The 19433-nt window shown below is 46.8% G+C and overlaps 1 protein-coding gene across 14 annotated transcripts in view; it reads right to left on the bottom strand.

The window, feature by feature from the left end:
- Window positions 1-19433, bottom strand: part of WHRN (whirlin) — a 107887-nt gene that overhangs the window by 76458 nt on the left and 11996 nt on the right. For all 14 annotated transcript variants that reach the window (XM_028834916.2, XM_015117004.3, XM_077968239.1 and 11 more), the window contains one exon: window positions 616-834. In XM_028834916.2, the coding sequence (XP_028690749.2) occupies window positions 616-834 (219 nt within the window). The remainder of the gene's footprint in view (window positions 1-615; window positions 835-19433) is intronic.

Below are 19433 nucleotides of genomic sequence, written 5' to 3'. Positions count from 1 at the left end.
CTTCCCCTTTCCTGGGAACTAGAAAGGGGACTTAATGTGGCCCAGCTTCAACCACGGGAAGGGGCAACACCCTGGGGGATGGAAGATGGAGGGAGTCTGGGTCCCAGGATAAGTCCTGGAGCAGAACTGTCCCCCAGATGAGACTGTTCCTCTATTCTGTTACATGACAGAGAAAAAAACTCTCATTTAAATAACAGTATTCAGCCGGGCATGGTGGTGCACACCTGTAATCCCAGCTACTCGGGAGGATGAGGCATAAGAATTGCTTGAACCCTGGAGGCAGAGGTTGCATCGAGCCAAGATTGTGCGACTGCATTCCAGCCTGGGCGACAGAGTGAGACTCTGTCTCCAAGTAAATAAATAAACCAATCAATCAATAAATCCCAGTATTTGAGCGCTTTTATTGTGGCAGCTTAGCCTGTATCATAACATACACTACACAGGCCAAAAAGAAAACCGAAGAAAAACTACCACCCTTCGGTATGGACTCTGAGGGAAGACAGAGCCTGGACAGAACCAGCCTCTTCTTGCAGCCTCCAAGCAGCTTTGCTCTTCTGGGTTTGGAGGGAGAATACGGCGTCTGAGAGGCTGGCCTCCTTTCCCCACCCCACTCACCTTTTTCTCATCCCCTCCTTGCAGGAGGTGCAGGGTGCTCCTCCGGTCACCCTCCTGCTGCCTCAGGGCACCGCCGTGGGGCTGGGGCAGGCCCGAGGGCGGGGAGATGCTGCGGCCCTGCGGGTCCACCCAGGTGTAGATGTGGTTGGTGACGTAGCCCCCAGGGATGCGCCCTGCTGAGTACACAGACAGCACCAGTTTCTTGGAGCCCTTCAGAGCCTAGGGAGAGAGGGACACACAGGTTAGAGGAAGGGAGTTGCCGGGGGTGTGGAGGAACACCCTCCCCTGGTCCAGACCTTGGTTTTTCTCAGGAGCCCCACGTGGAAGGAGAGGCCAGCCCCGAAGTCCCTTTCCTTCTCTAGCCCTCGATTTTGTCCTATGAAAACAAGAACATCTGTCCCACCTCTATCCTGAAGTGGTCCAAATACAAGAAATATGATATATTAGGAGACCTCTGCAGAGGAGTTGGCATCGCAGGCCTGAGACTGCTATCCTCATGAGGGCTTGTTTGCAAGGCTGGCCTTTGGCTGGCATCTGGGAACTTGGATTTGGGGAGTGTCCCACCATTCCCTAAATGAGAAATGTGGCTCATGTGCTTAGACGGTGTGTAAACAGTATGGTTTATGCTTAACCTGCTTTCCTCCTGGGAGTCTGGAAGTTGGGGACAAGCAGACAGGGTCTATGTCACCAGCCCCCAGTAAAAACTGTGAGTGCTCTCTAACGAGCTCCCCTGATAGGCAACATTCCACAGCCTTGTCACCATTCGATGCTGGAGGAATTAGTGTGTTCTGTGGAACTCACAGGGAGGGGACCCGTGGAAGCCTGTGCCTGGTCTCCTCTGGACTCTGCCCAACACACCTTTTCCCCGTGCTCATTTTGCTCTGTATCCTTTGGATGTAGTAAACCCTAGCCACAGGTACAACCATAAGCTGAATCCTGTTAGCCTTTCTAGAGAATCACTGAACCCGGGTGTCATCTTGGGGACCCTGATAAAATACCAAGCGAGAGGGTCGACAAATAAAAGCAATGGTAATAGCAATGCTTAACATTTATAAAGGGCTTGTATGTGTGGGCCACTCTGCACTGCACCTGATATGCATTATCTCAGGAAATCCTAATGAAATCCAATGGGGGAGGGCGATCGCAGAGGGGAAGGGGGATCTCATTTGTCAGATGAAGAAATGGAGGGAAACTGCCTGCCCACACAGTGAGTAAGAAGTTCCTTTCTCAGCTGGGCATGGTGGCTCACGCCTGTAATCCCAGCACTTCGGGAGGCCGAGGCAGGCAGATCACCTGAGACCAGGAGTTCAAAACCACCCTGGCCAACATGGCAAAATCCTGTCTCTACTAAAAATACAAAAGTTAACTGGGCGTGGTGGCGGGCACCTATAATCCCAGCTACTCGGCAGGCTGAGGCAAGAGAACCGCTTGAACCCGGGTGGTGGAGGTTGCAGTGAGCCGAGATCGCGCCACTGCACTCCAGCCTGGGTGACAGAGCAAGACTCCATGTAAAAAAAAAAAAAAAAAAATTGATAAAAAAAAAAAGAAGTTCCTTTTTTATAGCAACTAATTCTGAGTGTGGAACACCACCTTTATTGTACATTTCCCAGTCTCCAGATGGAACCACCGTGAGGAGAGGTAAGCCCAAACTCTACAGCCTGGGGTGGAATCTGAGGTCTGCCATATTGCTTTACCACAAGGCGCCTGCAGCTGAGATGAAGACATTGACCCAAGGAGACACTCACTAAGCACTAGGATTAATAATAAACACAGCGGCCGGGCGCGGTGGCTCAAGCCTGTAATCCCAGCACTTTGGGAGGCCGAGACGGGCGGATCACTAGGTCAGGAGATCGAGACCATCCTGGCGAACACGGTGAAACCCCGTCTCTACTAAAAAATACAAAAAAAAAAAACTAGCCGGGCGAGGCGGCGGGCGCCTGTAGTCCCAGCTACTCGGGAGGCTGAGGCAGGAGAATGGCGTAAACCCGGGGGGCGGAGCTTGCAGTGAGCTGAGATCCGGCCACTGCACTCCAGCCCGGGCGACAGAGCCAGACTCCGTCTCAAAAAAAAAAAAAAAAAATAATAATAATAATAATAATAATAATAAACACAGCCTGTGTTAGGGATTGGATGTGTTTCCCTCCAGATCCATATGCCGAAGCCCTATCCTCAATGTGATGGTACTTTGGAGATGAGGCCTTTGGGGGTAACTGGACTTAGATGACGCCATGATGGTGGGAACCTCACGATGCGATCAGTAGCTTTGTGGGAAGAGAGAGAGAGTTCTGGTCTGTCTTCCATGTGGGGACTCAATGAGAAGATGGAAGTTTTCAACTCTGAAAGTGGGCCCTCACCAGAACCTGAGAACAATGACGCCCTGATCACAGACTTCTGGACTCCAGAACTGTGAGAAATTAAATGTCTATTGCTAAAGCCACCCAGTCTATGGTATTTTGTTATGGCAGCACCATCTGGCTGTTTGAATAAATGACAGAATTTTGAATAAATGACACACACTGAAATTTTATGCTGCCATTGAAATCCTATTTACAAAGGTTGTAATGCCATGGAAATGTGATATATTTTAATGTTAAGTGGGGTTAAAAGGCTATAAATCATGTCTTACAGTATGAAGTCAGTTATGTTAAGAGAAAAATCATACGGGAAAAACAAAATGAAACAAAACTGAGAAGTAATGTGCCAAGATGCTAGCAGTGCTTCTCTCTGGGTGGGAGGATTATGGGTGATTATTATTTTGCTCTTCCTGTTTCTCAATATTTTCCAAATGTTCCACAATGAGGTCACATTGCTTTCAATATTGGAGAAAAAAAAAATAACATGCCTAAGAAGAGGGGTGGACGCTTAGCTCTCTGTGTCCCCCAAGCTTTGCCCCAATTTGCACATACAGCTCTACCGACTCCCCAGCACTCTCAACAGACAAACCAGACCCTGGGCTGAGCTTTCACAGACAGGAGGGAGCCCTGGCTAGGCAAGGCCTGCAGGAAGAGGCAACTCTCTGACATTTGAGCCTCTCTCAGCATAGGAAGGGTGAGCCAAGAGGCACCCAGGCCCTCAATTCTACAGCTAAATGCCAGTCCCCAGTGGAGGGATAACGAGGATGGCGTCTCTCCAAAATTCGGCTTTTAAAAAAGATTTTTGTGAAGATGAGCAGGGTAAGATTTACAGTATTCTTTTAGCATTCCCCAGAGCTCCCCTGGCGGAACAGTCGGGAAAATGAAATCCCTGCTAAGGTGAAGAGGCGGGATGGAGAAAGCCTGAGACCAAGTGGGCTTCTCCCAGAGCACAGTGGAAAGTGGTTCAGGGCACAGGAGGCGTCAGCAGAAGCCTCTGAGGCCACCACATCTTCCATGGCCCCTGTCTTCCTAACCCCTCTTTCCTCTTCCTCTCGTCTCTGCCCCCTGCTCCCTCTTCCATGAGGGCACAGCTCCCTGCTCCAGTGCTGTTCCACCTGGCCTGCCTCCTTCTCTGCTCCTTCCTAGACAGACTGCAACACTACACCACAGCATTCATTCAACAAGGGCTGACCAAATGCCTACGGTGTGCCAAGCCTAGAGGAAACAAAGTGGGTCTATCCTCATAACAGGCTGCAGCCTGGTGAGAAACAAGGCATTACCCAGCATACATCAGGTCCTCATGACACCTACGCCTGGTGAGGAACAAGGCACTGTCTGGCACACAGTAGGTCCTCATGACACTTGAGCCTCGTGAGAGACAAGGCATTGCCTGGTACACCATAGGTTTTCATGACACACGCCTCGTGAGAGACAAGGTATCGCGTGGCACACAGTAGGTCCTTTTGACACTTGGGCCTGGTGACAAAGCCATAGCATTGTCCTGCACACAGTAGGTCCTCATGAAACTTGTACGTAGTGAAGAGCAGAGCATAGCCAGGTCCATAGAAGGTCTTCACGACACATGCCTGGTGAGAGACAAGGCATCATCTGGTGCACAGTAGGTCCTCAATGATGCTTGCAGCCTGGTGAGAGATTAAGTATCATCCGGCACACAGTAGGTCCTGAAAAAACACTGCCCGATTAAGAAGGTAAATATTGCCCCCAAAAGAAACCATTAACACCCACAGGCATCCTCCTGCACCCATATCTAGTCTGGAAGGTTATGCTCGGGTCAGGAGGAGTGCAAGTGGAAAAATCACACGTGGACTGTGGAAACAGAGAAAATGGGATTCCAGTCGCACTTCCACGGCTTGCCAGTGGAGAGTCCTTGGGCCAGCTGCATCCCCTTGCAAAGCAGCACATGTGAACTGCAGAGAAGGACAATGCTCACCTCCCAGGGCAGCACGGGTTAAATGAGGCAATGTGCATAAAGTTCAGAGCCTTCTTGGCCACACAGTAGGAGCTCAGCAAATGACAGAGCCCACTCCCCTCTCCCCTAGCATGTCTGCATGGAGATCAAAAACCATGAGGTAGCAAAACATTGACCAAGGAGTTTAAAAAAAAAAAAAGTGAAGGAAAGAATAAAGAACAATGCGCAGAGCATCATTTGTATTCTTTATCGCCGGCAACAGTAGAATCCTCTTGGTCAGTTCTATAAATAGGCCAGCAGCAACCTTGAGAACAGAGAGGAGGTTAATGCCCTTGATGAGAACACCATGGAGAGCCAGCATCGGAGAGGGCCTAGGCCAAGTCACTGAGTCTCCCACAGGCTGCCCACCCCTGGTATTTTACAGAAGGGGACCCTGAAGCCCCAAGATGGGAAGGGACACATAAGGTTCAGGAGTACAAGAGGCACAGCCCAGGACGCGGGAGGCCAGTCCTGGGCCTCCTTCCCCTCTGCGCCTCAGTTTCCCTATCACAGGACTATGAGATTAGAAACTCAGCCAGACACTCAAGCGTAGACCATTCATCTACCTCTGATAATGACTATTCTTTGGGGATAAATATGGGCTTTTTGTGGGTCTTGGAGAGCAAGAATATCATCATCCTCTACTGCTTTTTTATATTTCTGGCAAAACTGATGATAAACAAGATTCCTGAGAGAAGCTTTCAACATCTACGCAGGCTCTTGGGATATGGCCTTGGTGCAGTGGCCATCAGAATCCTGCAGGAACAGCTCCATCCATTGCTATTTAATGACACTAAAATGTGTGTGGGTCATGCAGGAAAGGGGAAGGGGACGATCTCTGCTCCTACTGCCTTCTTGTCTCCATTTCTACAAACCATTGCTTGCTTATTTTAAAGGGCATCATTAAACAGGAGAGTTATTTCCTAACAAAGCTGGTAATGCTTTCTCCCCTGTAGCCACTCTACCAGCCTTTCAAACTCACCCACCATTGCTACCTTGATCCCTGAGGCTCAGGCCACCTGGGGGATTGCGAGGTCCTCACCCACAGTTAGGTGCACCAGACCATTCATTTTACTTCTCTCACCAAAGCAGCCTACAGAGCACACAGCCTTAGGCAGCAGAGCTTGAGCCTGTAAGACAGACCCAGCAGGTCCCTGTTGTGCCACCAGCTTGGTGGGTGTCCTAGGGTTACTTCTCCCCTTGCTAGGCCTTGGTTTTGCCCTCTGGCAATGAGCAGGTTGGACCTGTTTGCTAAGATCCTGTCCCAAGTTAAACTTCTATGTCTTTCTGATTCAGGGCTATATTTAGAAGGAAAGACTGTATTTGCTCTCATAGTGGTCACAGGTCATTAAAGTAGAGAGATCAGGGGCTCTGGGACACCCAGGGATAGACTCCAGGCAGGCTGAGGATTGCGCCTACCAGGCACCTGACTTCTGGACCTGGAAAACTGTCCTCAGTTTCTCCCATTCCAGCAGTGAGCACTTGAACTGTGCTGGTTGGTGTTACTACCACGTCACTGAACCAGATCCGGAGCCTGGGGGCTCTGAGGTTCCACAGGGTTTAAGGAAACATCAGAAGGACAATTGGAGCATCTCAATTATGGCAGGATGGACACTCCAACTCAGCACTATCAGCAGCAGCAGGAGACTTTGAAAGGACTTGAAGGCCAGAGGGCTGCCCCTCCAACGAAGCCATGGCTGTGTCCTTGCTCTTTGTAGGAAGCTGCCTGCAGGTGGTAAGTCACATCCAACACATCCATCTGCACGTTGTTGACTCTCCATCAACCACACCCCTCTCTAGCCAAGACAGCTCCGCAGGATCCACCAGTCTTCCTGAATCAATGGCCTATTAGCTGTGCCACCTCACACAAGTTACCAAACCTCTCTGTTCTCCTGTTTTCTCTCCTGCAAAATGAAGATCACCATTCTCCTTTCTCTTTACTTAGAGGAGCCCTATTAGCACAATGCCTATCACTGAGGAATTCAATGAGCTACGGCTGAAAAGGAAAATTGCGAGATCCGAGGAGAGCCCACCGCATGCAGGGATGGTCATTAGAGTGCTGTGTTCCCATGCTCGTTATCACGTGTTTACTGGTGAAACTTGACCCTGGGGCGTTCCACCAACTCAGATCATAGAGAAATCTCGATCTGACCCAGCAGTTGGCACGACTAAGATACTATCCATCACTAGATGACTATTCCGGCAGCACGCTATGATTATGGAAATGTAAATTACATGTGTATGTCTTCAAACTTAATAACTTGCTACTTGGATTAATGCTCTCAGGAGGCAAATTTGCCTCACTCAGCTCTTTGGAGCCAACTCTGAAACCCCAAATTCATGGACCAGGCTGACATGATTCTCTGCTTAACAGAGGAGTGAGAAAGAGACTGAAGAGGGTCACAGTGTAGGGGGACTAATGGGATGTGTTAGCACGGCAGACACGCATATGCTTCTGTGTTCAAAACCATGCACCAAAGGCAAGCATGGGGTGGACCTCAAGGTCACAAGACTATCAGATCACTGTGCTGAGGAGCATGTGCAACAGAGGTGTTCCAGAAAAGTCTCAAGCAAGGACATGTAATGATGAGTCACTCAGCTTATTTCAGGGTGCAGACCTCAAAGGGCAAGGTTTTCTCTTTTCAGAAACAGAGACTTAACCACAGGAAGGAGAGCTGGTCTAAGACCCAGGTTAGTGACCCAGAAGGGAGGAAAAAATGACGCATGCCTGCTCTTCCCAGCCCCACCTTGCCTAGCTGGGGCTTTGTGTGTTCAGACACACTGGACAACGGTGTTGGCTCTGCAGATGACTTGCTGTGTGACACTGAGCAAATTACCTAAATTCTCTGTGCCTGTTTCTACACTTAAAAAGCAATTGCTGGTCGGGCGCAATAGCTCATGCCTGTAATCCCAGCACTTTGGGAGGCCAAGGTGGGCAGATCACCTGAAGTCAGGAGTTCAAGACCAGCCTGGCCAACATGGTGAAACCCCATCACTACTAAAAATACAAAAACTTAGCCAGGCATGGTGGCGGGTGCCTGTAATCCCAGCTACTCAGGAGGCTGAGACAGAAGAACTGCTTGACCCCAGGAGGTAGACGTTGCCGTGAGCCAAGATTGCACCACTACACTCCAGCCTGAGCTAGAGCAAGACTCCGTCTCTAAATAAATAAATAAATAAATACTAATTGTTGCCTGGGCACAGCAGCTCAGGCCTGCAATCCCAGCACTCTGTGGGACAGAGGCAGGAGTTCAAGAGTACTTGAGGCCAGGAGTTCAAGAGCAGCCTGGACAACATGGTGAGACCCCACCTCTACAAAAAAATTTAAAATTATCCAGGTATAATGGTGTGCATCTGTAGTCCTAGCTACTCAGGAGGCTGAGGTGGGAGGTTTGCTTGAGCCCAAGAGATCGAGACTACAGTGAGCTATGATTGGGCCACTGCACTCCAGCCTGGGCAATATGGTGAGATTCTATTTCAAAATAATAATAAAATTAAAAGCAACTGTTGTAAAGATTTAAGACACTGTAAACTGCGAATACAGTACCTAGCACACGGTAGGTACTAAACGCATGCCAATTCCCTTCCTGAGTCTGCCAGCTCCTTCTCCCAAACACAGGCCCCAGGAATTCTCTAAACCTCGAATCGATATGGACACAAACACGTGTCCCCCAACTTTCCTCTTTTTAAGAAACATCCTTCTTCAATCCACATTTCCTCACATCTGCTCTGCCTTCAACATTCAGTTCCTTTCCCACGACCTCCAGAAAGGCTTCCCAGATTGTGGCTGACTCTTTCCTCCAAGAGCATCCAGCACGCTTCTGTGATTGTGCTGCCATCTATACCACAGGCTCTGAGTCACATTTGTGGTCTTGTCTTTAAGACTACAAGACAAGTTCCTTGAGGCACATTACATGGTCTGTTTCCTTTAGAACCTCTCCCTGCTCCTTCTCATTCGTTTAGCCAACCGTCCATTCATTCGTTCATTGAACAAGATATTTAATATTCTACATGCCAGATAGCCCCCAGAAATCTGTTCAAATTAGGACACAGAAAGACCAGTTCTCTTTCAGATCAGTAGTCAGGCAGACCACACTTAATGTGAGCATAGACACCTTAGATACACATGAAAGTTGGAGAGACAAGTGAAGAAAGCGTGGTTAAGAGCCACAGCCCTGGAGTTAGGCTGTAGGAATTCCATCCTAGCTCTGCCACCTGCCAACAGTAACCTTGGGCAAGTTACTTAACGGATCTGTGCCCCAGCTTCCCAGGCAAAAAAAAAAGAGAGATAACAGAGGTACTATCTCACAGGTAGTTCTGATGATTAAATTAGTTAATATATACATATATAAAGTGTTTAGCACCTGGAACATAGGTAAGAGATACCAAAAAAAAAAAAAAAAAAAAAAAGGTATTATTCCTGTAAAGAACTCAGTACCTAGAACCCAGAGTGGAAGTCTCAACCCACCACCCTGGTAATGACTGGTATGTGTTGATGTCTGTCCTTCCTGACTTGCTCTTGTACTTTATAAACACATATATATACGTATACGAGCTTATCATCAGATTACATAAATCAACTCACAACTGAACATTTTCTGCTCCATATTTTTTTCCGCTAAAAATGTATTTTGAAGATCTTTTCTTACCAGTTCAATGGCATAAAGCTCACCTTTTCCCACACTCCATCCCATTCCCCGGAAGGGACTCATCACTACCGAATTCTCATTCTTCTATCAATGGACATTTAGGCTTTTTCTCATTTTTTGCTAGCAACATCACCTGCGATGAACATCCTTGTATGTGCCATCTTGGAGTATACATGCATCTAATTCCCTAAACTAGAGAAAGATGGAATTCCTGAAGCCATAGGCAGTGCGTCTTTATTCATGGACAATCAATCACATTTCTTTGCCAGGGTGTCCCCTGGGGCATGCCTTATCCCTGTTGTAGTTCCTGTATCTACCTGCAGGGGGAAGCACTACACCATCTGGGCCTACAGAGGACCTGAATTCCCCTGACAATGTGGATGGGGCTAGGTGGAGGCTTTGCAATGTCCTTCTCCCAAGGCAGTGCTCACTCTGGTGCAGAGATCCACCCTCCATCGTAGTTTCTTCCACAGGTTCCAAAAAGCTCCCAGTTTAGGCGAATCTTGGCTCTATCTTCCAATCATCTGGGGGCTAAACCTTGGCCCCTAAAACATTGCAAAGCACCAAAATGAAAAGGGTAACCTGGTGGTGTCTTAGGGTGCGGACTCCCTCAGAGGGTTTTCCCTGAAGGTACAGTTGCTAGAAAGCCATTCTCAAACAGTGTTCAACCCCTTCCTAGCTATGAGACTTCAGACAAGTCACTTAACCTCTCTGGCCTCAGCGTTCCCACCTATTAAAAGGGGCCATAACACCTATGCTCACGGAGTTGTCATGTAAACTGAATGAGGACCAATCAGAAAATGTGCACAAAGCATCTTGCACTGGGCAGGGCGCACAGGAGGTGTTCGGCAAATAGTGGGTAGCATTAGTAACAGCAAAATTACAGCGATGATGTGATGTTTTATTCTTCCCACTGCACAGATGAGGAAAGCGATTCTAGGTGGTGAAGTGTCTATGCACGGTCACAGAGGACAAAAGGCAGGGCTTGGATCTGGATCCTGAACTTTCCATATTCATGCCCCTGTCCCTGCTTCTCTCCACTGCCCTCTCACCAGCAGTTTAAGGGGGTTCACACCCCCTTAAACACCAGGCCAATCCTACACCTTGGCCCAAGACAGACAGGGGAGGGTTTTTAAAAAGGACGTGGGCCTCACAGGATGTAAACAAGAGAAAGTCCTTTAGGGTCTTGAACCCGGAGCAGGTGCTGGGTCCAGCCACATGGACTGAAAAGTCCCTTCCCATTTAGCCCTGCTTTGAGGGAGGACAGAAATTGGTGATGCGGACTCTGCCCCAGTAGCATATTTTAATGTCATGAGAAAGTAAAACCCTAATTAGCACTCTGTCTTCCAAGCTCCTTCCATCTGCACCATTTTTATCTGTGTTAATTACCTCTTACAGGGACCACTAACTGCAACAGCTTCCCAGCCTCCTCTCTCAGCCCAGTCACTGCAGAACAACCAGAGGATCCTTACAAAACGTAAGTGGACTCTGGCCCTTTCCTGCCCCAAACTCTCCCCATTGCTTCTGCTATAAAACTCTCCACAGTGCATCTTGGGCCTGTGTGCCTGGCCCTGGTGCCTGGCCAGCCTCATCTCCTGCCCTGCCACCTGAGCTTTCTTACAGGATCAAGTACTCCAAGCTTTTTTCCACTTCAGGCCTTTGCACGTGATGCTCTGTCCCTGAAAGTACATATCTCCACATACTTACTTATGCAAATGATTATTTTATTATCTACACCCTTCTCAGTTGACCAGGAAGGCAAGAAATTGTTCTGGCTTGATCAGAGATGTTTCAATAAGTAAAAAACATAGGACATGGTAAGAGATTCCACATAAAGAGACAGTGAAGAAATGAAAGATGCTTTCTTCTTGCAATTGAACACCAATAAAGAAATTTACCTCTCCTGAAGTTACCAATGATTTCTCTAGTAGAGTGGAAATAATCCATTAATTTCTCCTTTTGCCTTGGTTGCCAGAGGGCTCAGAATTCAATTTCAATATACTGTTCCTATCAAAGGCACCACACACACACACAACACACACACACACACACACACGCACGCACTTTCCAAGATCACTTCTGATTCCTCTACCTTTTTAATGAAGTGTTTTTCAGGTTAACTCACTCAATTACTTTTGACTTAAGTAAGAATCTTAATTATAAATGCGTTAGCAAATAAGCAAATGAGATACGTAAAGTTTAAAGAGGGTGTTAAACTACACCATTCACATGGTAGATGCTCAATAAAACCACTTCCAAGTGAATAAACACTAAAATCTAAGCACATTTCTAGAATTAGATACCTTTTCTATGCAGCTGGAGATGGAGATCCTTTTTACAGATGCCTGGGCAATATTCTGCTTTCTCCTCTCACCTCTCTCCCTCCACTCTATAGAAAGGCTCTGAAGCTACTGAGTTTGGTCTAAGAACACATGTCATTTGTAAACATTCTCCTAAATGAAAGTCCAAAAATTGTTATTCTTATATTATCTTGGAATGATGACATAACTGGGCAGTGGTTTGGTAAGAATTCTGTTTCTCAAAGAACTGTAGCTTCACAGTAGCATCCTCAACATCTGTGTGCTCATCAGGGAGCCAGGACCTGTGATACAGCCATGCCACGACATGGCCCATCTGCTCCGGCTCTGTGCAGCCACCTCGCTTCCTTGAACTGCTGCATCCCAGGGTAAATCGAGTGGACCACAGAGCATTGGTGTGAACCCATCCAAGACCCCACCCCTGAAATGCAGCTCAACATAAGGATCATTAAACAACATGACAACATATGTCAAAATAGAAATGCAAGGAAGCAGGTGATTCGACAACTGAGGAAATGTGAATACACAAGGATAAAGGCCAGGGGAAATGGCAGAGAAATGCACGATGTCCAGTTAGAAGGATGGGCACGTGGGTGTCTTCTCCCCTTTTCTGGTTTTCTTTAATGCTATTTAAATATGCCTTTAATTTGGGCCTCACGAAGTAGGTTTTTAAAAACCTACGGCTGGATAGGAGAGTATTTAAGGAAAGAAGAACAGTTAAAGAAAAAGTTTTTTTAAAAAAGATATAAAAACCAACTGTTCATTCCTTCCACCCTCTTTTCTTTAAGAGTTTGACCTTCTCCAAGGGTTCAGTGTGAGGATGCAGAAGGAAACCTTTGCTCCCATGCTGGGAACGCCGGGATCTCAGAGGCTGGAAGAAAGACCAGACATTTTAAAGTCCCTGCTCTCCACTGTCATTGCTTCTAAATGTCTGGGTGAGTTAAGGCTGTGTGAAAAGAAAAAACATAAACCTTCAAAGAGAGGGATAAAATCTTGACCTTGGGGATAATGCTACAAGAAATTTGCAAGAAAGTGACAGATAGGCTGTCCACCGCTTTGCAAAACAACTCATGAGGACAGAACAAATTCCAGAAAGATATTGATTCCTTTTTAATGCAATTCTTCAATTATCCTCAAAGCCTGGCTTTTAGTCTGTTATAATTTAAGTAAATTGCTTTATAAATGTTCTTTTAAGTTTTGTCTGTTTATTCTTTTTTTTCTTTAAGGAAAACAAGATCCTCAGAGTCATAAATATATTCAGTCAAGATGAACCCCAATGGGTTTGCAATGGAGCATTCTGTTGTCTGGGATAGATGTCTGAAGCAAAGAGATCCATCAGGAATATCTGTTTATATCCATATCATTTTCTCAGTTCATGAATAGCTACGTTAATGGGATTTAGTCTCCTCCCAGACTCTTGATATCCCTGAGCCTCATCACTTTCTGACAATTCTCAGTTGAAAAGGTGATGGGCTTCCAATTTAATTCAAGCTCAGATAAAACATCTGAATTCAAGATGAATGAATCAACCATTTCCTAAAAACCTACTCAGCCGATGTCTGAAAAATAATGATAGATTTGATGACACTGAAATGTAAAACTCTTGTGATAAATGGGCATAGGATATCAATCAGTTATGCACGAAATATATACGTGTAAATACAAGAACACACACACAATAAACATGTAAAAGAGTTTAACTTCACTGCAATGTGGGACTGAATGAGGGGATGTAATGGAGGCAGGTCGGAGCCGCTGCCATCACCATGACCTGTGGTAACCAGTGAGAGCTCCCCGCCAGAAGAGTATGAAATAGCAGAGCACACCTCGGTTAATGGACAGCACCGGGATGACGGGCTTTCTGCTGCCACCCGCAAGCAGAGGGACTCGGAGATCATGCAGCAGAAGCAGAAAAAGGCAAACGAGAAGAAGCAGGAACCCAAGTAGCTTTGTGCTTCGTGTCCAACCCTCTTGCCCTTCCCCTGAGTGCCTGGAGCCAGTCCCACCACGCCCATGTCTCCTCCTGCAGGGCCCACACGTCCCAGCCCTGATGGCTTCCCTTTGCCCTGAGTCTACAGCAAGTCCCTTTCATGCTTCCTTCCCTCATGAGGTGGCCTCTCTCCTCCTGGGTCACTCCCAGGGGCGACAAGGTTACCCCTTCCCAGTGTTTTTTATTCCTGTGGCACTCACCCCAAAGTATTAAAAGTAGCTTTGTAATTTGAAAAAAACAAAAAAGAGTTTAACTTCACTATTTAAGTTATGTAAATTAAAACAAGATACCCTTTTTGTCTACCAGACTGGCAAAAATGGAAAAGAAATACAATACCCGGTGTTGGCATGGCTGGAGAAAAATGAAGAGCGTCAGGTGCTGTTAAACGCTGGTGGGATGGAATATACAAAACAAATTCCTTCCCAGGGGCAGTCTGGCAACAGTTAATCAGAAGCTTTAAAATTGCGCCTCTCCCCTGAGCCAATGCCACCTCTAGAAAGACAGCCCAAGGAATTATTAGAAATGTGCCTAAAGATGAATGTGCAAGGATGTTCAAAGCAGCAATATGGATAATATTAAAAAACAAACTGTCTAACAAGAAGAAATTAGTTAAATAAATCATGTACCTCTTGACTACGATATATTATGCAATCATTAAAAATCACACGGTAGAAACATTTATCAAGGTGGCAACACAGTCGTCATGCATCGCTTGGTGTAACGAGTAGGCTAGATAATGACACGCAGCATGGCAACTTTGAGGAGAATTCCCAATATAAATGCATACACAGATGCACACAGAGTACTCTAATTGTCAACAAGTGATTATTTCTGGGTAGGTGAGTGGGTACAATTATTACTGATTTGGGGAGCATCTTTTGGTGTTTTTCCGAAGTTTTCAAGTTTTAAAAATTAAGTCCAGGCTCAGCGTGGTGGCTCACACCTGTAGTCCCAGAACTTTGGGAGGCAGAGGCGGGTGGACTGCTTGAGCCCAGGAGCTCAAGACCCATCTGCGCAACACGGTGAAATCCCATCTCTACAAAAGAAAAAAAAAAAAAAAATACACACACACAAAAATATACATACACACCATGCTGGGCATGGTGGAGCAAGCCTGTAGTCCCAGCGACTCGGGAGGCTGAGGCAGGAGAATTTGCTTGAGCTTGGAAAGTTAAGGCTGCAGTGAGCCAGGATCACACCAGAGCACTCCAGCCTGGGTGACAGAGCAAGGCCCGTCTCAAAAAAAAGAAAAACAATTAAGTCCATATATGTTAGGTAATTAAAATAAAGAGGCCGGGCACAGTGGCTCACGCCTATAATCCCAGTGTTTTGAGAGGCCGAGGTAGGAGAATTGCTTGAGCCCAGGAGTTTGAGACCAGCCTGGGCAACATAGTGAGACCTCATCTCTACCAAAAATAAACACAATTAGCCAGGTGTGGTGGTGTACACCTGTAATCCCAGTTACTTGGAAGGCTGAGGCAAGCAGATCACTTGAGCCCAGTCCAAAGCTGCAGTGAGCTATTGTCGCACCACTGCACTCCAGCCTGGCCAAAAGAATAAGACCCTATCTCTTAAAAAAAAAAAAAAAAAAAAAAAAAAGGCCGAGCATGGTGGCTCACGCCTGTAATCCCAGCACTTTGGGAGGCCGAGACGGGCGGATCACGAGGTCAGGAGATCGAGACCATCCTGGCTAACACGGTGAAACACCGTCTCTACTAAAAATACAAAAAAAAAAAAAACAAAAAACCTAGCCAGGCGTGGTGGTGGGCACCTGTAGTCCCAGCTACTCGGGAGGCTGAGGCAGGAGAATGGCGTAAACCCGAGAGGCAGAGCTTGCAGTGAGCCAAGATCGCGCCACTGTACTCCAGCCTGGGCAGCAGAGCAAGACTCCGTCTCAAAAAAAAAAAAAAAAAAAAAAAAAAAAGGGAGAAGTGGGGAAGAAACACATTTTAAGAGCCTAGACAAATTCCTCTATTCCACATTTCCTATGACCAAACAAAATGCCCCTTTAACTTGTCCAGTCTGTGACAGCAGAGTTGATGACCACCAGCCTTTGACATGAGGCCCAGGAGAGACCCTGCTCTCATCCTTGAAGTGTGCTGATCTGGCAGTGTGGACGAATTCAGAGACTCCGCCATTCAATGAGATAATTTCACAAGTCACCAGTTTATTCTAATGGGGGTTGAACTGAAGTCACAGTTATCTATCAGGGAATTTCCACACACAACGTACAAAATAAACACATGACAAAAGTCAAGGCATGGTAAGAGAGATAAGAGAGAAGAAAAAGAAAAAAAAAATAAAAGGAAAAAGTGCCCAATGCCACCTCTGTCCCTGAAATCTAGTCAATAAAATGCATACAGTGTGCCCAGGAGAGAACAGAGCGGCCGCAACCTAGGTTTTCTCATCAAATAGCTACAAAGCCATTTCCACAAGGAAAAAACTCAGGGAGGAAACGCATATTTACTGAACTCCTGCTCTTGCTAGCACCTTGCTGGGCTGTATGCCTTGCTTCTCTGTTAGCAGCCAGCCGAGAGCCCTGGCAATGAGCATGCACTTTAGAGGCTGGAATACCTGGATTCAAATCCTAGTCCCACCACCCCTGACCGTGTGCCCGTGACGGGTTACCTCCTCTTCCAATTCTCAGAGTCCTCTCCCGGGGGTATGGTGAAGTGTCAGTGGGGGATTTATGTGAAACCCACACAGAGCTTGTGATGTCACAGAAGATTCCCAACGGTGGTGATATTTTTTAGTGCACTAAGTACTGTAAGCATCTTGTGTGTGTTATCTGTTTTGTACCTTCTACATTGCCAGGAAGAGCAGCATCTGGTAGGAAAACAGATCCCAACACAGGAGTTTGAACAGGGTAAATGATCATCAAATGTTCAGACCAACAGATGCACCCAGTGCTTTAATACATTATCTGCATAACCATCAGTATCCCCATTTTAGAGATGAGGAAACCTGAACAGAGAAGGTAAGTAACTTGTCTGCTATTTTACGATTATTCCCATCACAATGTCATTGAAGAGGAATCTGAGAATCAGAGAGGTTAGGCAGCTGGTTCAAGGCCCCACAGCTAGAAAGTGGTAGAGCCAGGCTTGGAAACCCAGGGCTTCGGAGCTCAGGCTGGAGCACTGCGGGGCATCCCTTCTCTCTGCTGTTGCGGCAAAGACGCAATCCCTCAAGTCAACACCACCTAGGTGTAAATCCTAGCTCTGCCACTTTCCACCTTTGGGATGGCCGCCAAGTGACAAACGCTTGGCGATTTTGGAAAACAAAGTGATGAGAATGATACCTACCTTGAACTTCACAGGGTGATTATGAGGCTTAAGTGAGTTTCTACACATCCACTGAAAACAGTGTCTGGCTCATTCTAAGCCCTCTATCCAAGGTTATTATCATACAATAAGCAACAAAGAAAACACCAAGAAATGCATTATCTGTGTCATGACAGAGGTGAGAAAGGCCATGACACTGGGGGGGTTCAGGAGGGAAGAGCAGGCTCCTGGGGATAGGGACAGTGGCAGAGGTGAGCAGGCAGGTCCTCTGGAGAGGATGTACTGAGGCTGCAGCTAACAGGATCAGTGGGTGTCAATAGTTGGAGAGAATCAAAGCCTTACTTCAGAGGAGGGTATGTTGCTTACTTGGCCACAAGTGGACACAACTTGGGGAACAGGACTGTCTGCAGGTAAAGATCAGAGCACGGGGAGCCCGAACACGAGGTTGAGGAGTTTGGCGTCTGCCCTGCAGCCTCCCAGCTCAAGAGCAGGGTTGTAGGCAGGGCACAGCTTGATGAAATACATATTTAGAGAGTGCACTCTGTCACCAGGATGGACATCAGACCGGTGGGCAGATGAGCAAGACAGGAGACAGACAGGCTGGCCAGGAGGCTACTGCAGTTCGGCAGTCCTGGTGGCGATGGTGTGATAGGGAAGAAAGAGGTGTGGTCTAAGAAGTGCTGGAGAGAAGTAAAGCCTGGAGAGCCCAGCCTCCCTGGGGCTGGTGCAATCTTCAAGTGGGAGAAAGTGGGGAACAAGAGCAGGGGAAATATCCATGATTTAAGGGCGAGAGAAAGCACCATGAGTAGGCAATTAAAAAATAGATAAATACACTAAAAGGAGGCACAGATCCTGTGCAGAGACAACAAGGCTAGACGATGGGTAGCAATGCAGACATCTGGGGAAAGAAGAATTTGAGGAAAAGCTGTACATGTATGTGGACCTGCGAAGCAGACTTAAAAATGTCAGGATTGGAAGGACTTGCAGGAGGAGAGGGGCTCAAGAGTCGGGGAAAATTTGGGAGAAATGTATGGTTCACTAAAGAGAAAGAGGAGGGAGGCAGAAGGAAAGAGATGAAGAAAAGGAAAAGGGTACACTGGGTCCAAACACTACAAAGGATGCCGCTCCTCCGTCTAGGGACAGGAGGATGGACGTGGCAGAAGGAAAATCCCTCCCTTGACTTTCAAAGTTTTCCTATCCACATGGGAGGTTCATTTCTGAAAGCTGGACCACGTTTCTTTTCTTAATCAGAAACCTCTTAACGCGACTTAGTACACCTTTTCAGATGTAGTTAAATAAATTACAGGGTTGTTTTTTTTTTTTAAGTGCAGACGCCCATGTTATCAAATCACCAATTTCACCTGCATTAATTGCTTTAATGGGCTCTAAAAACAGCCACCTCCTCTCCCACCTCATCAGGGTCTCTGGGGAGGCCATCAGGGAAGGTTGCTGGGAAACAAAGTTATGGATGCAGCTGATCCAGGGGACAATGCTGTCACACTCTGGGTCATGCAACTGTCTGGTATGCCACCCACATTGTTATAAGGCCTCACAGATAATCAGAAGGGATGGTGGGGGGGACACATAATTCTATTCAACCACTGGGCTTTATTACTGCTATAAAGCAAAAATGCCAATGCCAAAAGCCAGATAGGAGCAATTACATTTTTAAAGAAACTCTGTCAATGTGGGGATATTGACTACATTTAGTAAATGACTCTGCAATTCAAACAGCTACAGTGGATCACATGGGCCCTGAGTCCAGTATTTTCTTCCAATGGCACCTAAAAAAATCCAACCAACCAACCAAACAAACAAATACAAAACTAAGCAGGCATAACAGAAGACTTCCAAAGATAAGCGAAGGCTGTCCATACCATTTTTCATTACAATGCTTGCAGCAGGACCTCCCCTGCCATATTTTCCAGACTGTTGATGTTCAACAGCAACAATGCCATGTTTGTGAGGAATATGGGCCAGGTTTGGTGGTAGGAGAGCTGAGTAACAGAAAGGCAAAGGGACCGGCCCAAGGTCACAGCCGAGTTACATTGTCAGATGAACCCAGGTCCATCTCCAAAACCCAACTCTAACCTCTTGGGTACATACCTCCCTTCCTCAGATTCTCTAGTATATCCGTTGACCGTGCACAAGTGGAATCTTGCAGCAAAATAGTTAAGTATGGGGACAGGAAAGTTCACCTCTCTGGTCAAGTCTTTACGGGGATAAACAGTGTTGGGGATGGAGGAATCCTAAAGGA

The sequence above is a fragment of the Macaca mulatta genome, chromosome 15, assembly GCF_049350105.2.
Source record: "Macaca mulatta isolate MMU2019108-1 chromosome 15, T2T-MMU8v2.0, whole genome shotgun sequence".
In the NCBI taxonomy this organism is placed as follows: Eukaryota; Metazoa; Chordata; class Mammalia; order Primates; family Cercopithecidae; genus Macaca; species Macaca mulatta.
The sequence above is the reverse complement of the archived record's forward strand: the minus strand, read 5'-3'. Positions and strand labels throughout refer to the sequence as shown.